Source organism: Dendrobates tinctorius, unplaced genomic scaffold, assembly GCF_039654945.1.
Source record: "Dendrobates tinctorius isolate UK_male_01 unplaced genomic scaffold, ASM3965494v1 ptg000017l, whole genome shotgun sequence".
NCBI classification, from domain to species: domain Eukaryota; kingdom Metazoa; phylum Chordata; class Amphibia; order Anura; family Dendrobatidae; genus Dendrobates; species Dendrobates tinctorius.
In genome coordinates, this window is record NW_027361685.1 from 742228 (window position 1) to 760226 (window position 17999).

The following is a 17999-nucleotide window of genomic DNA, read 5'->3' on the forward strand; positions in this document are numbered from 1 at the left end:
TAATATTCTCACCTTGAATTTATCCTATAAAACTCCCATATAATATTCTCACCTTGAATTTATCCTGTAAAACTCCCATATAATATTCTCACCTTGAATTTATCCTATAAAGCCCCCATATAATATTCTCACCTTGAATTTATCCTATAAAACTCCCATATAATATTCTCACCTTGAATTTATCCTATAAAACTCCCATATAATATTCTCACCTTGAATTTATCCTATAAAACTCCCATATAATATTCTCACCTTGAATTTATCCTGTAAAACTCCCATATAATATTCTCACCTTGAATTTATCCTATAAAACTCCCATAATATTCTCACCTTGAATTTATCCTATAAAACTCCCATATAATATTCTCACCTTGAATTTATCCTGTAAAACTCCCATATAATATTCTCACCTTGAATTTATCCTATAAAACGCCCATATAATATTCTCATCTTGAATTTATTCTATAAAACTCCCATATAATATTCCATCCTTGAACGCACGCCGCGTGCATCATGTTTTTGTACAATCTGTGAATAATATATATAGGTTCTTCTCATCTGAGTTATTTTTGAAGGTCAACAAAATACGATTTTCCTGTCATTCATTTCTCACACTCTAGGTATAATAATGACTTTTCCCTGTGTGGGATTTTTCATAAAAAGGTTGACAACTAGTTGGACAACCCCTTCTCATTCCTCATGTTTGGTCCTGTTAAAAATAAAAACACTTACACAAACCTCCCATGGTGGCTCCATTTCAGCGGTGTTGGCACTTGTGTTCTTGGGTCTCTTTTGAGGTTTTTACATCATGTGAGCCCTGTGCCCAATCAGCGCTGACGTCACTGTCCCCACCTACGTCCGAAGGAAGGAACAGTGAAGCTGCCGCTGATTGGGTGCAGGGCTCGTGTGATGTGAGAACCTCACATAAGCCTCGGGACAGTGAGTCTCGACACCGCTGAAGTGGAGCCGGCACGCCAGCGGAGTATGAATGTTTTTATCTTAATGAGGCCAAACATGAGGAATGAGTTCACTGAAAAAAAAAATATATACCGTATTTTTTGGACGATAAGACGCACCTAGGTTTTAGAGCAGGAAATTAGGAAAAAAATTAACGCAAAAAATGTGGTCAACTCTGTACTTAATATCCCCTATCCTGGTATATATGGTCCCTTCACTCCCATCCTGATACACATGGCCATCTCATCCTTACCTAGTATGCATGGATCACTCATCCCTATCCTGGCAGGAATGATCGCCCTCATCCCTATGCTAGTATGATAGCCCCATCCCTATCCTGGTGTGCAGGGCCCCCATCCTTATCCTGGTATGCAGGGCCCCCATCTCATCCTAGTATGCAGGGCCCCATCAGAAAATATTAAAAAAAAATTACACTTACCTACCCAGGGCTCCCTCACAGCGTCCTGCTCCGATGCCAGCAATTGTTTTAGGCTATGTGCCCACGCTGCAGAAATGCTGCAAAATTGTCTGCAGCATTTCCACAACTCCCTGCCGTGGGTAAAATGCATGCGGAATTTGCAAGCGTTTTCCGGCAAAACACAAGCATTTTGCAAGCGTTTTTAGCTTCCATAATGCTAGCGCTTTCCAACCGATTTGAAGCATCGCTTGAAAAAGTGATAAACAGGTTGGTCCCACTTGTCAAGCATAGTGCTTGACAAGTGTGACCAACTTTTTACTATTGATGCTGCCTATGCAGCATCAGTAGTAAAAGATAGAATGCTAAAAATAAGAAAAAAAATATGTGTATACTTACCCTCTGTTGGCCCCCAAAGTCCTCCCGGTCCTTAGCGACGCTGCCAGCAACTTCCGTTCCCAGGGATGCATTGCGTGAATGACCTCTGATGACGTAGCTGTCACGCAACCGTGACGTCACAAAGGTCATTCGCGCAATGCATCCCTGGGAACAGGAGTTGCTGGCAGCATGGCTGAGGGCCGGGAGGACTCCGGGGGCCGACAGAGGGTAAATATAACCATTTTTTTTTATTTTAATTCTATTTTTTTTTTACAGGAATATGGTACACAGGGCATGGAGGAAAGTCTCCTCCAGACCCTGGGTACCATCCGCACATGAAGCACTCACTTTACGTATAGTGGGCATAGCCACATGTGTAAAGTGAGCGTTTCAATGCAATCCTATAGCAGCGGAATCGCCGAGATTCCGCAAAATTAATGGACATGGTGCGGATTTTACCGCAATGCGATTCCACAGCGAAAAAATCCAAGGCATGGGCACAGCAATTGCGGACTCCCATAGGATTGCATGGGAATGCGTTGTTATAGCGTTATTTGCACAGCTGCCGGAGTGCTCACCGGGACTGTTCATCAGAGATAGCGGTGAGTATTCATTGTTCTTCAGTAGCGCGCAGTGTCAGCCACTGGCTTCCTGCTGCTGCCAGCGGTCACGTGTGCCGCTACATAACAGAAATGAATATTCATTGGATTCATTCATTCATCAGGAGACTATTTGATATTGAACTATATTCAAGCGGGACTAGATGAAGAAAACCCTAAAATCATGTATCATGTTATCCGAAACAGTCAGAAAACTAGCCCCATATTGGCAGATCCCAGACCTCAGACTATATACTGTGTAAGTTTATAAGCCCCTCCAGTGTCAGGAATAGATAGTATGTGAAAATACCGTATATACCGCTCAGGGAACACTTACCTTTCAGAGATAATTTCCATATTCATACTAAATAATGGCACAGATCTCCCAGACATTATGATTGCACATATCCCTAGTCTGTATAACGATATTGCACTCATTCCCTGACAGACCGCAGCATGGCCATTAGTTAGAAGCTGCTAATGATCTTTGGAGCAGGTACGTTTTCCCTGAGTGGTACATATTGGGCCGTCTGAAGACTGAGTTTAGTCTAGGACAATTTGTCTGCACTACTAATTAACAGCAGTTACATTACCAAACTAGGGCAGTCCCTATAGGAGAAAAACACAAGAATTATACTGTATTGTCACATACTATCTATTCCTGACACTGGAGGGGCTTATAAACTTACACAGTATATAGTCTGAGGTCTGGGATCTGCCAATATGGGGCTAGTTTTCTGACTGTTTCGGATAATATGATTTTAGTTTTTTTTTGTCTAGCCTCACTTGAATATAGTTCAATATTAAATAGTCTCCTGATGAGTCGCCTTTGGTGAGGACGACGAAACCCATAGAAATGAGAGTCTTGGAGAGTGTGTATACATCACCTCACCCTATGTACTGTACTGAACTGTGGGGTACATGTTTTTTCTTTTAGTCACCTATTGACTAACCTTCAGGGGATGAATTATGGGTATAGTTTTATATTTGGAATTAATAAAACTTAGTTTTATCCTTTTGTCAGCATACATGAGGAATGACAAGAGACAACCCATTTAAGAAGATTCAATTTTGGCTAAAACTATTCCAACATTATGAACACAAAAAAGACTTCTCCCCTATGTGACATCTCTGATGTTTATTAACAGTTGATTTCCAAGTAAAACATTTCCCACATTAAGAAAATGAAAAAGGTTTCTCCTCTGTGTGACTGCTCTGATGTCTAACAAGAAGCGCTTTCTGGTTAAAATATTTCCCACATTAGCAGGAAAAAGGCTTCTCTCCTGTGTGAGTTCCATGGTGATTAACCAATTGTGATTTTCGGTTAAAACATTTCCCACATTCTGAACATGAATATGGCTTCTCTGCTGTGTGAATTCTCTGATGTGCAATAAGAGTTGAATTCTGAGTAAAACATTTCCCACATTCTGAACAGGAAAAAGGCTTCTCCCCTGTATGAGTTCTATGGTGTTCAACCAAATGTGATTTCCGGTTAAAACATTTCCCACATTCTGAACATGAATATGGCTTCTCTGCTGTGTGAATTCTCTGATGTGTAACAAGAGTTGAATTCTGAGTAAAACATTTCCCACATTCTAAACATGAAAAAGGCTTTTCTCCTTTGTGAGTTCTTTGGTGTTCATCAAGATACCATTTCTGGTTAAAACATTTCCCACATTCTGAACAGGAAAAAGGCTTCTCCCCTGTGTGAGATCTATGGTGAATAATAAGAGTCCCTTTGTGCTTAAAACATTTCCCACATTCTGAACAGGAAAAAGGCTTCTCCCCTGAGTGAGTTCTATGGTGAATAATAAGAGTCCCTTTGTGGTTAAAACATTTCCCACATTCTGAACAGGAAAAAGGCTTCTCACCTGTGTGAGTTCTATGGTGATCAACCAATTGTGATTTCCGGTTAAAACATTTCCCACATTCTGAACATGAATATGGCTTCTCTTCTCTGTGAATTCTCTGATGTGTAACAAGACTTGAATTCTGAGTAAAACATTTCCCACATTCTGAACATGAAAAAGGTTTCTCCCCTGTGTGAGTTCTCTGGTGGGCAACAAAATGTGCTTTGTGTGCAAAATATTTCCCACATTCTGAACATGAAAAAGGCTTCTCCCCTGTGTGAGTTCTCTTGTGGGAAAGAAAACATGATTTCTGTCCAAAACATTTCCCACATTCTAAACATGAAAAAGGCTTCTCTCCTGTGTGGATTCTCTGGTGTTCAACACAATGTGATTTATTGTTAAAACATTTCCCACATTCTGAACAGGAAAAAGGCTTCTCCCCTGTGTGAATTCTCTGGTGTTTAACACAATAGGATTTATTATTAAAACATTTCCCACATTCTGAACAGGAAAAAGGCTTCTCCCCTGTGTGAGTTCTCTGGTGTCTATTAAGAACCGATTTCCGATTAAAACATTTCCCACATTCTGAACATGATAAAGGCTTCTCCCCTGTGTGAGTTCTCTGATGTGCAATAAGATTTGATGTATTTATAAAACTTTTCCCACATTCTGAACATGAAAAAGGCTTCTCTCCTGTGTGGGTTTTTTGGTGTGCATCAAGATTCCCTTTGTGGTTAAAACATTTCCCACATTGTGAACATGAATATGACTTCTTTGCTTTAGGAGCAGTTTTAATGCCTCTTTTGTGACTTTGATTTTCCTTAGTAGTCAATAATGAATCAGAAGATGGGACCTGTTTCATAGGATCAGATGACAGATCTTTGCTGTGAATGGATGATGATATATCTGGAGTAATGGCATTCACTTCATCTGTCAATGGAAAAACAGATTAGGCAGGTTACAGTTAATACAATAGTTAGGGTTACTGTTAGGCTAAAGTAAGGGTTATTGTTAGGGTTACTGTTAGGCTAAAGTCAGACTAAAGTTAGGGTTACTGTTAGGGTTAAATGGTTAAAATGGCCCGTCAGTTTTATAGTGCAGAGGAGGCTTATGCACTTTTATGTTCTGACAGTGAAGAAAGTGCAGTGTCAGATGGCGATGTGGATTTTGAGGGCTTTAGTAGCAGCAACAGTAATAGATCAGAAATGAGCAGTGATTCTGGTCCATCCTCACACACAAGGACCAGTACAACAAAAAGGAGAAATAGCGCTTCTGGAGAAATGTCTCCAACTCAGGGAACAATGCCCAGTACTAGCGCTGTCCCTAGTGCTCTTGCATTGGCGCACACCAATGACAAATTGCACTACAACTTTTGGGGTCCAATTTCTCCTGTTACCCTTTGGAAAAAAAATGGAGGGTGAAAAGATCATTTTTTGTGGAAAAAACATGACTTTTTATTTTCACGGCTCTACGTAATTAACTTCTAAGAAGCACTTGGAAGCTCAAAACGCCCATCACACATTTCCTTGGGGGGGTCTAGTTTCCAAAATGGGGTCACTTGTTGTGGGTTTCCACTGGTTACACACATCAGGGGCTCTCCAAACACGACATGGCAACCACTAATTATTACAGCATATTTTACATTCAAAAAGTTAAATGGCGCTCCTTCCCTTCTCAGCCCTGCAGTGTGCCCAAACAGTAGATTTCCCCCACATATGGGGTATCATCGGCATGCTCAGGAGAAATTGCAAAACAAAATGTATAATCCATTTTCTCCTGTTACCCTTGCGAAAGTAAAAAAAACTAGGTCTAAAGGAAATTTCTTGTTATAGAAATGTTTATTTTTTCCTTCCACATTCCATTCATTCCTGTGAAGCACCTGAAGGGTTAATAATCTTCTTGAATGTGGTTTTGAGCACGTTGAGGGGTGCAGTTTTTTGAATGGTGACACTTTTGGGTATTTTCTGTCATATTGACCCCCCAAACACTTCAAATGTGAGGTGGTCCCTGAAAAAATGGTTTAGTAAATTTTGTTGTAAAAATGAGAAATCGCTGGTCAACTTTTAACCCTTATAATCTCCTAACAAAAGAAAATTGTTTCCAAAATTGTGCTGATGGTAGACATGTGGGAAATGTTAATTTATTAACTATTTTGTGCTATATGACTCTCTGATTTAAGAGCATAAAAAAATGTGAATATTGCAAAATTTTCAAAATTTTTGTCAAGTTTCCTTTTTTTAACAAATAAAGGCAAGTCATATCAAATAAATGTTACCACTATCATAAAGTACAATATGTCACAAGAAAACAGTCTCACAATCACCAGGATTCATTGAAGCATTTTAGAGTTATGACCTCATAGAGTGACACTGGTCAGAGCTGAAAAAATTGGTCACAAAGGCAAAAACAGGCTCTGGCATGAAAGGGTTAATATTTTGTTGCACAACCTTTTGAGGCAATCACTGCGATCAAACGATTCCTGTAACTGTCAATGAGACTTATGTGGTGCTCTGATTACATATTCCTCTGTATTGGCTTATGACAGGTCGCTGATCCCTCACTGACCTGCCCCCATTATTACATAATGCATATAATAGCATTGATATTATTGTTGATAATGCCTATAATATTGTGGCTATTGTGAGGCTTAGAAAAAAAATTACATCCAGCAAATTATCACCGGCGATGGCGGCGCCTGCGTAGTAGCGTCTATAAGAGACTACACTCATCACTGTCCCCAATCTCCTCTTTTTCCTGTACTGATCTGGCTGTTCATCACTACGACACTCTTAGAAGCACCTTTGACCAAGTAGCGCCCCTCACCCTCAGAACTTCCAAACACAGAGTAAAACAACCCTGGCTCACATCGCAAACTCAACTTCTCCAGCGATGCTCTAGGAGTGCTGAACGCCTATGGAGAAAAACCTGCACACCAGAAGACTTCATCCACTTCAAATTTATGTTAAGAACCTATAACGCTGCCCTTTACCTCGCCAAACAGAACTTCTTCACCACCCTGATCTCCTCACTAGCCAACAACCCCAAGAAACATTTTGACACCTTTCACTCCCTCCTCAGGACAAAAGCACAAGCCCCTATCACAGACATTTGTGCTGATGACCTGGCCTCCCACTTTACAGAAAAAATAGATAATATCCATCAGGAAATCTGCACCCAACCACCAAGTGCTGTGATTCCCATGGCTCACTTTCCACATTTGATCCCATCACAGAAGAAGTCTCCAGACTCCTGTCTTCTTCTCGTCCGACTACATGCACGACCGACCTCATTCCCTCACATCTCCTCCAGTCTCTCTCTCCAGTCATCACAACTCACCTAACTACAATCTTTAACCTCTCCTCGGGCATTTTCCCATCCTCCTTCAAACAAGCCATCGTTACTCCATTACTAAAGAAACCCGCTCTCAACCAATCCTGCACTAACTACAGACCAGTCTCCAATCTCCACTTCATCTCTAAACTTTTGCAGCGCCTAGTCTACTCCCGGCTTACCCATTACCTCTCCACTCACTTCCTCCTAGACTCTTCACAGTCCGGCTTCCGCCCCTACATTTGACTTAAAATGCACTCAAAGTGACCAATGACCTTCTGACAGCAAAACGCAATGGTCACCACTCTCTGCTCATTCTTCTCGACCTTTCTGCATCTTTCGACACTGCTGATCACCGTCTCCTACTCTCTAGGCTCCAATCACTGAGCATTTAGGACACTGCTTTCTCCTGGTTCTCTTCCTATCTTTCCGACTGCTCCTTCAGAGTTTTGTTCTCTGGCTCCACGTCATCTCCTCTTCCTCTCAATGTCAGGGTACCTCAGGGCTCAGTCCTTGGCCCTCTTCTCTCTCTACACCACCCCAATTGGACAAACCATCAGCAGATTTGTCTTTCAGTAACATCTTTATGCTGATGACACACAATTATACATGTCATCCCCCCACCTTAGCCCCGCTGTACTACAGAACTCCAGTGACTGTCTGTCCGCAGTCTCCAACATCATGTCCGTTCTCTATCTGAAACTCAACCTCTCAAAAACGGAAATTCTTCTGCTCCTGCCGTCTACTAATCTCCCTAAATCTGACATTTCCCTCTCGTGGGTGGCACCATAATAACGCCACGGGAGCAGGTGCGCTGTCTGGGTGTTGTTTGACACCAATCTCTCCTTCACATCCCATATACAATCTCATGCCCGCTATTGCCGCTTACACCTAAAGAACATCTCTAGAATCCGCCTTATCACCATGGAAACAACAAAAACCCTCACTGTAGCATTGATCCACTCCCGCCTGCATTATGGGCAGCATGGTGGCTCAGTGGATAGCAACATCTGTAAGGAGTTTGTATGTTCTCCCTGTGTTTGCGTGGGTTTCCTCCAGGTACTCAGGTTTCCTCCCACATTGCAAAGATAGGGAATTTAGATTGTGAGCCCCATTGGGGACAGTGATGATAATGTGTGCAAACTGTAAAGCGCTGCGGAATATGTTAGCGCTATATAAAAAATAAAGATTATTATTACTGCAATGCTCTATTAATTGGCCTCTCCGTTACTCTACTATCCCCTCTCCAGTCCATCCTTAATGCTGATCTGTCACAGGACAGTGATATCCCACCTGGGACTATTTAATAAAGTTAAAAAAAAAATTAAAAAAAAGTGTTAAAATGATTAAAAAAAAAATTGCCAAATAAATTAGAAAAAAAAAAATATTCCCCCAAATAAATCCATTTTTTGGAAATAAAAAAACAAACAAACAATAAAACTACACATATTAGATATCGCCGCGTCCGTAACGACCCGCCCTATAAAACTGTCCCATTAGTTAACCCCTTTAGCGAACCCCTTAAAAAATAAAAAAAAACGAAGCAAAAAATAATGATTTATTATCATACCTCCAAACAAAAAGTGTAATAACGCGCGATCAAAAAGACGCATATAAATATCCATGGTACCGCTGAAAACGTCATCTTGTCCCGCAAAAAACGAGCCGCCACACAGCATCATCAGCGAAAAAATAAAAAAGTTATAGCTCGCAGAATAAAGCGATGCAAAAATAATTATTTTTTATATAAAATAGTTTTCATTGCATAAAACCGACAAAAACATAAAAAAAGACCTAAATGAGGTATCGCTTTAACCGTACTGACCAGAAGAATAAAACCGCTTTATCAATTTTACCGCACGCGGAACGGTGTAAGCGCACTCCCCCAAAAGAAATTCATGAAACGCTGGTTTTTGTTCATTCTGCGTCCCAAAAATCGGAATAAAAAGCGATCAAAAAATGTCATGGCCCGAAAATGGTACCAATAAAAACGTCAACTCGTCCCGCAAAAAATAAGACCTCACATGACTCTGTGGGTCAAAAGACGGAAAAATTATAGCTCTCAATACGTGGTGATGCAAAAACTATTTTTACAATAAAAAGCGTCCTTTAGCGTGCGATAGCTGCCAAATATAAAAACCTCCATAAATAGTAAATCAAACCCCCCGTTATCACCCCCTTAGTTAGGGAAAAATAATAAAATAAAAAAAAAGTATTTCCATTTTTCCATTAGGGTTAGGGCTAGGGGTTAGGGCTAGGGCTGAGATTAGGGTTAGGGGTGTGTTGGGGTTCGGGTTGGAGTTAGAATTGGGGGTTTCCATTGTTTGGGCACATCAGGGGCTCTCCAAATGCAACATGGCGTCTGATCTCAATTCCAGCCAATTCTGAGTTGAAAAAGTCAAATGGTGCTCCTTCCCTTCCAAGCTCTGCCATGCGCCCAAACAGTGTTTTACCCCCACATGTAGGGTATCAGCCTACTCAGGACAAATTGCAAAACAATTTTTGGGGTCCAATTTCTCCTGTTACCCTTAGGAAAATAAAAAATTGGGGGAAAAAATGATTTTTTTATTTTCACGTCCGAGCGTTATAAACTTCTGTGAAGCACTTGGGGGTTCAAAGTGCTCACCACACATCTAGATAAGTTCCGTGGAGGGTCTAGTGTCCAAAATGGGGTCATTTGTGGGGGGTTTCCACTGTTCAGGTACATCAGGGGCTCTCCAAAGGCAACATGACACCCGCAGACCATTCCATCAATGTCTGCATTCCAAAACGTCACTACTTCCCTTCCGAGCCCCGAGGTGTGTCCATACAGTAGTTTTCTCCCACATATGGGGTATCAGCATACTCAGGACAAATTGGACAACACCTTTTGGGGTCCAATTTCTCCTGTTACCCTTGGGAAAATAAAAAAAATGGGGACTAAAAGATCATGTGTGTGGAAAAAATACGAATTTTTTATTTTCACGCCCGGGCGTTATAAACTTCTGTGAAGCACTGGGGGGTTCAAAGTGCTCACCACACATCTAGATAAGTTCCTTGGTGTCATTTGTGGGGGTTTTCCACTGTTTTGGTACATCAGGGGTTTTCCAATCGTGACATGGTGTCCGATCTCAATTCCAGCCAAAAACGTCAAATGGCGCTGCTTCCCTTCCGAGCTCTGCCATGCGCCCAAATAGTGGTTTACCCCCACATGTGGGGTATCAGCGTACTCAGGACAAATTGCACAATAACTTTTAGGGTCCTGTTACCCTTGGGAAAATAAAAATTGGGGTGAAAAGATCATTTTTGTGGAAAAAATATGATTTTTAAATTGTACCGCTGTACATTATAAACTTCTGTAAAGCCCTTGTGGGTTCAAAGTTCTCACCACATATCTAGATAAGTTCCTTAGGGGGTCTAGTTTCCAAAATGGGGTCACTTGCGGGGGGTTTCCACTGTTTAGGTACATCAGGGGCTCTCCAAACGTGACATGGCGTCCGATCTGAATTCCAGCCAATTTTGCATTGAAAAAGTCAAACGGCGCTCCTTCCATTCTGAGCTCTGCCATGCGCCGAAACAGTTATTCCCCCCCCCACCAATCAGGTATCAGCGTACTCAGGACAAATTGCACAATAACTTTTGCAGTCCAATTTCTCCTGTTACCCTTGGTAAAATAAAAAAAATTGAACCTGAAAAAAAGTTAGATGTTCATTTTTTTTTTAAATATTCAAAAAAATTCCTGTGACGCACCTAAAGGGTTAATAAACTTCTTGAATGTGGTTTTGAGCACCTTAAGGGGTGCAGTTTTTAGAATGGTGTCACTTTTGGGTATTTTCTATCATATAGACCCCTCAAAGTGGCTTCAAATGTGATGTGTTCCTAAAAATAAAATGGTGTTGTAAAAATGAGAAATCGCTGGTCAACTTTTAACCCTTATAACTTCCTAACAAAAAAAAATTTTGGTTCCAAAATTGTGCTGATGTAAAGTAAACATGTGGGAAATGTTAGTTATCAAGTTTTTTGTGTGCCGTATCTCTGTGATTTAAGGGCATAAAAATTCAAAGTTGGAAAATTGCGAAACTTTCAAAATTTTTGCCAAATTTCCGTTTTTCTCACAAATAAACGCAAGTTATTTGAATGAAATTTTACCACTAACATGAAGTACAATATGTCACGAGAAAACATTGTCAGAATCACCGGGATCCATGGAAGCGTTCCAGAGTTATGACCTCATAAAGGTACAGTGGTCAGAATTGTAAAAATTGGCCCGGTCATGAACGTGCAAACCACCCTTGGGGGTGAAGGGGTTAAAACACATTTGTTCAGAGCGGCCTATCACATTCACTAATCAAAGTCATTGTATGTGTAAGTGTGCGTGTGTATCCCATTCACTATCTCCATCCATCCCTCAATCCCACAAGATGGTTGGACCATCATTGTAAATACACCATTGTAAATACACACCTGTACTCTGTATCTCCCCCACCTCATTGTAGATTGTAAGCTCTCACCAGCAGGGTCGTCTTATTTTGCTTTAATTATTGTATTGTTAACATTGTTACTTATGACTTGTGTTTTGAAACTGTTAAACTGTAAAGCGCTGCGGAATATGTTGGCGCTATATAAAGATTATTATTATTATTATGTAATAATGGGGGGCAGGTCAGTGAGGGATCAGCGACCTGTCATAAGCCAATATAGATGAATATGTAATCAGAGCACCACATAAAGCCCCGCCCACAGCCCCGCCCACAGCCCCGCCCACAGCCCCGCCCCAGAGCACGAGAATCTCATTAACTGAAAGCTACAAATACAGATTACACAACAGTAAACCAGAGTTGCCCTCATTTATGGTGGACCATTGGAGCTACTATGGATCCTGAGCAGAAGATTAGAGAAATAATATTGCTCCCCATTTCAGGAGAGATTGTGCAGTAATCTGAATTCCTTAGGATCAAAAACAATGTAATTTATGACGTGGAGTGAATCCATGACACCAGGGCTGGAGCCAACACATCTCCTGCAGGCGGGAATAAATGTATATTACAGCCATCAGCCACGCACAGCTTAGAGATCTATCAGGGCACAGGTGGAATGTTTGTCCTGGAGATTATCACAATCCTCCTGGAAGTTAGTTGGTTTTAATACAAATTGAAAAGTCAGGATAAAGGGAAACTCTGCTGTTATTGGACAGAAATTCACACTTGGCCTCACTGCACATTTACTGGTGTCGCTCATAAAAGGGAAGTTTGGCCAGAAAGACTGGACCTGGTCTTGTAGGGACCATGAGACATTCAGCAGCACAGAAGGGAGAGAAGATTCATCCGATAAGATCTCAGGGATCTAGGAAGCCAACAGCATCATTACCCTCCGCTTTCTCTTACAGGCCCAGCATAAGATTTTTATTCAAGTGATTTCCTATCTTGTCAGCACATTCTACGTACGCTGTCATTTGGCTTTATAGTTACAGAGCTGGGCAGGTAACGGTCAGCGTCTCCTAATGTGAAGGAGAGAATGGCTGATGAAATTATTAACCCTTACATAAGTCAGTTCAGATATGGTGTACCAAGATGGCATCTGTGTCTTCAGACAACACCCTGGAAGGAATCCTTGGAATGCAGAAGCTGAGATACTGGATACCATATATGGAAGTGAAGATGAAATGGACCTATCATAGACTGACACTGGCTCCTCAGGAGATTGTGTGACACCCATTTCCTGTCTCTCTGTCATAAGAATAAACTTCAGTTGTGTGCAAGCCTTTGCTGAGAAAGGAGTAGACATCTAACTCTGTGTTCAGTGTGACTCTTGAAGCGCGCACTCGGCCTCTATTGGGTCAGGTACAAGCAATCATATAGATCTCGCTTTAAGGAATCACCCTCACACTAATCCCAGGGGTTAGGCGGATCCTCCAGGTTGTAAGTTCTATAGAAAAGGGCTTTCAATGCCCAAAGTCATTTGAACAGTTTTGGGTGGAGGAGAATGTTGTGGTCTAGAGGCAAAATGGTGATCATGGTAATACGGCAGGACTACCACACCGATAAAGCAGCCACAGCCGGTGACTGAGAGGAATCTGTGATGTCTCTGCATTCAGTGGTTACAACTCACCTGGGTAGTCATATGTGGGAATCTCCTCTTTACACCACTCATCTTCTCTCACATATGTCTCTGTAGTATTAATATGGGTCAGATCTTCACCCTGAAACAAATATTGTAAAAGTCACAGACAGATGGAGAAGTCCCATCTATGATCAGCTCTAATCCTGCCATCTCCACCGTTCTCATTACACAAGTATAAAACATATAATACTGGTAGATACAGCAAGACTGAGCACAAGACCTTCACAGCCGTCTACACATCATAGGGGAGCTCTCCTGACACCTTCTCCATCTACCTGATGATCCTGAGGAACATTGGGATCTTCTTGGTTACAGTCCTGTGGAAGAAGAGGACGGGGACATCTCTCTGGTGTTGTCCTCTTACTGGATAGATCTGGAGGAAACACATACAGGGACTGAATTCATTCTCTACATACAGATAATTATTGGCCGTGTGTATATAGTCCTATTACCTGGAGATGTGAGGGGCTGGGGAACCTCCATTATGACATTCTTGTACAGATCGCTGTGTCCTTCTAAATACTCCCACTCTTCCATGGAGAAATAGACAACGACATCCTGACACCTTATAGGAACCTGACACATACAATCATACCGTCATCCCCCGATCCCTTCATAGCGTTACTGTATAATGTCCCAGCATTCCCAGCAGTGTCACCTCTCCAGTCAGCAGCTCAGTCATCTTGTAGATGAGTTCTAGGATCTTCTGGTCATTGATGTCCTCATGGATCAGGGGTTGAGGTGGAGGCCCCGTGATTGGGCTCAGGGGTCTTCCCCATCCCTCAGACACAGGGTCCTGACAGCGATCACTAGAGGTCTTCCTCACCACTGTGTAATCCTGGTTATGGAGAGACACATGAATAAATCTTACTACAGACATTTCCAGAGTCCTCACCTCTCCAGTTCTGTCCATCTGTTATTCCCATAGATAAGAATGATGTAATGTGAGGTCATCAGAATCTCTCACCTCTCCAGTGAGACGGAAGAGGATCTCTAGGGTGAGGTGCAATATCCTCTCCGCCATCTTGTCTCTGTCCATATCCATCCTTGATGGGTAAATCAGGAAAATTCTCTTTTGTAGAAGATCTTCACTGAGAGGATCCGATATTGTAGAGACCTGAATGAGAAGAAGATGATCCGATGTAACATCATAAGAATCCTGTGTAATAATACAATTACTGGAGATAATAAGAGAAACATATGAGGAGATTTATTATCTTACAGGGTTTAGTTTTCTTCCCTGACATCTACTAATAAAACCTATATATTTAGGCCACAGACAACAAGCAGTTTCCTCCTCGGAGTCGGCAGCTGAACACGTTCCTCATAGACTCATCTTCCATAACGCTAATTCTCGTCTTATTACCGACACTGGAATCGGCATTAGCAATACTGCAGGAGATATTCATTACACGTGACATGAGAAATAACTCCTTCATGATGAGGACGACATCTTCATCTTCTACTACGGCTCTAGAGACAGATTTGGCCAGAGTCGGTCACTGCCTCCATCCCCACCGGCCGTCTATATGAAGGTTTCCCGTCTTCCCCACACTGGAATCTTCTATCACGTTAGATCTCAGCTCTGAGTCACACACAGAAGTTTGAGGCTTTTAGAAAAGATTTTTTGTTTCCACAATCAACGCGGACAGAAATGATTGGATCCCAAAGTCTCCATGTACAGTGATTTATGGGGATTATTTCTGGCCTAAGACTTTCCTATATTACAAGAAAAACTCCAGAAAAAGCCGACATTAAAAAGTTTCTAATGAAAAATTGGCTCCAACAATTCTTGTAAAAAGAAAAACATAAAGCAGAAGACACGTTTTACTATTTTTTAACAAGTGAAACATTTTTTTTTTACAAATTAACTCCTTTTGGAACCATAACATAGATGTACACCGCAGGGACGGCACAGGAGCGGCTGCAACAAAAACCATGGCAGTTTAAAGGGAAGGTGCCATCAAAGCCGGATGTGGCGTTGGCGTGCTTTCCACTTGCCGGATGTGGTATTGGCGTGCGTTCCACTTGCCGGATGTGGCGTCGGCGTGCGTTCCACTTGCCGGATGTGGCGTCAGCATGCGTTCCACTTGCCAGATGTGGCGTCGGCGTGCGTTCCACTTGCCGGATGCGGCATTGGCGTGCGTTCCACATGCGGCATTGGCGTGCGTTCCACATGCGGCATTGGCGTGCGTTCCACATGCCGCATGTGGGATTGGCGTGCGTTCCACATGCCGCATGTGGCATTGGCGTGCGTTCCACATGCCGCATGTGGCATTGGCGTGCGTTCCACATGCCGCATGTGGCATTGGCGTGCGTTCCACATGCCGCATGTGGCATTGGCGTGCGTTCCACATGCCGCATGTGGCATTGGCGTGCGTTCCACATGCCGCATGTGGCATTGGCGTGCGTTCCACATGCCGCATGTGGCATTGGCGTGCGTTCCTCATGCCGCATGTGGCATTGGCGTGCATTCCTCATGCCGCATGTGGCATTGGCGTGCGTTCCTCATGCCGCATGTGGCATTGGCGTGCGTTACACATGCCGGAAATAAAAGGCTGTGGACCGGCGCATCATCAAGCCAACTCGGTTGCATATTCTACTTCTATGTGGTTGAAGAAACCACAAGTTATTTTGGCGTGCGTTCCACTTACTGGAAACACTAGGTTGTGGAGTGCACGCCTCTGCCTCATGGGACACAATTAGTAGTCCGCCTTCATTTGAGTGTCGCAGATTTTTTCCTTGCGGCTCACGCACCTTTATGGCACCCTGGTGTGCGTTTCAACCACCGGAAGTACCATGGTATGTATTTCATACTTCCCTCCCCCCCCATTTAGCTCAGCACTATGGCACCTGACCTCCTATCACAAGGATAAGTCCCCTGATGACTCAGCTTGGAAGAAACGCATTGGGCCCTTCCATGGGGGTGTGCAGGGCTTGTTTAGCATAGGGGGAGCTGTGGACAGTCAGGGGGGAGTCTTGGGGATAGACTACTGTTAGCCCTTTAGGGTCTTGTAGGGAATTTTCTTCCCCTTGTCCTATATGGAGCATCCTGGACCCAGGATCTCCTTTTCCTCCCGCACCCCCTTCATGAATGGCTGAGCTTGTGCCTTTCCTCACTTATTGCTCTGGCATATTTCGGGTGGTAACTCTATTAATGTCATCCAGATTCCAGTCATTACTGTTATATGCAGCCAGAATCTGTCAGTCATTGTTTGCGGGGTTCTGTGGGATTCTCCCAGATCCATAACGTGAGATTCTGGGACTTGCTGGTTGCAGTTCGGCCATTGCAAGTGGGAATCATTCCTCCTGATCGGGCTGTGCTCCTCACGCCCCTTTATTTGTGACTTCACCGATACATTTATATTAATTCACTCTGGGGGACACAAAATTGTTTTTATCCTACTATCTTACTAAAGGTTATGTTTTATCTCCCGTCCACCACACTCCAGCGGTGATGGAAATATATACATTTCATACGGATCTCACTTGCATATATCCTTATATACTGATAGACACATTTTCATAGCTATCTTGAACCTTATAATCAATTGCTGAAAATGACCTACTAACCCCATGAGCCAGTCTGGAGAACCAGCATAGTCTCATGGTAGCATTGTCTTGTGATATATCAGCCAGCCATGGGAAAGGAGGAAGTTGGACCAGATGCACTAGCTGATATCGGAGGTTTGCTGACATTGCTAGACAATGCATAAGAGTAAATCATATGATGCTAAATCACCCTGTCGGACACTGCCATATAAGTTCATTTACTCAAATAGTCAATAGCATTAAAACACAAACCTTATGTTAATTGACTAACCACTCCTTTCTGTATGTAATGATAAAACCATATTCGCGTATGTGCAATAAACCAGCAGAGTCCTGCTGGAAAGAGATACTGCTAACAAGGTGTTTAGGGTGTCTTTTCTGTTGAGCGCTCAATGAGACTCTGTTCTAATTAGGACAGGCCGCAGCACACAGAAATATAACTATCCAAATTTCCATATCATGTGGCGCAGAGACGCGGGGCTGTGGACGAAACGCACGGGGACCCTGCTGACCAGAGAGACGGAGGTGCCGACTAAGGCCTTGGCTCATGGGGACGGAGATTTGCGCAACTCCATAAGGTAAGAAAATCTGGTTATCTTACCAGAATGTCCCCTGTGCCCAGTCCGGGTCTGTACCTCTAGCCGGTCAGGTGTGGTCACCACCGCATTCCCAGGTAGTGTAAAAGTCCACACCCTTATCCAAACCCTGGGATAAGCCAAGGTGTCTGCTTTGGGTCCTGTTTGTGTCTAGATCCGGGATAGAGCTGGTGGAACGGTGATTGATTGTGCATGTGGTTGCTGGGAAACCGATATCTGAGAT

The 17999-nt window shown here is 42.7% G+C and overlaps 1 protein-coding gene across 1 annotated transcript; it reads right to left on the reverse strand.

Annotated features, from left to right (window-relative positions):
* Nucleotides 1-3468: 3468 nt before the first annotated feature.
* On the reverse strand, nt 3469-17482 carry LOC141082372 (uncharacterized). The gene is made up of 8 exons (XM_073566311.1): nt 17452-17482; nt 17202-17329; nt 14596-14745; nt 14287-14466; nt 14081-14204; nt 13904-14001; nt 13617-13707; nt 3469-5129 (listed from the first exon to the last, which is right to left on the reverse strand). Exons 1-8 carry the CDS (start codon nt 17480-17482, stop codon nt 3610-3612), a joined length of 2322 nt encoding a protein of 773 aa, XP_073422412.1. The 3' UTR covers nt 3469-3609.
* Nucleotides 17483-17999: the final 517 nt, after the last annotated feature.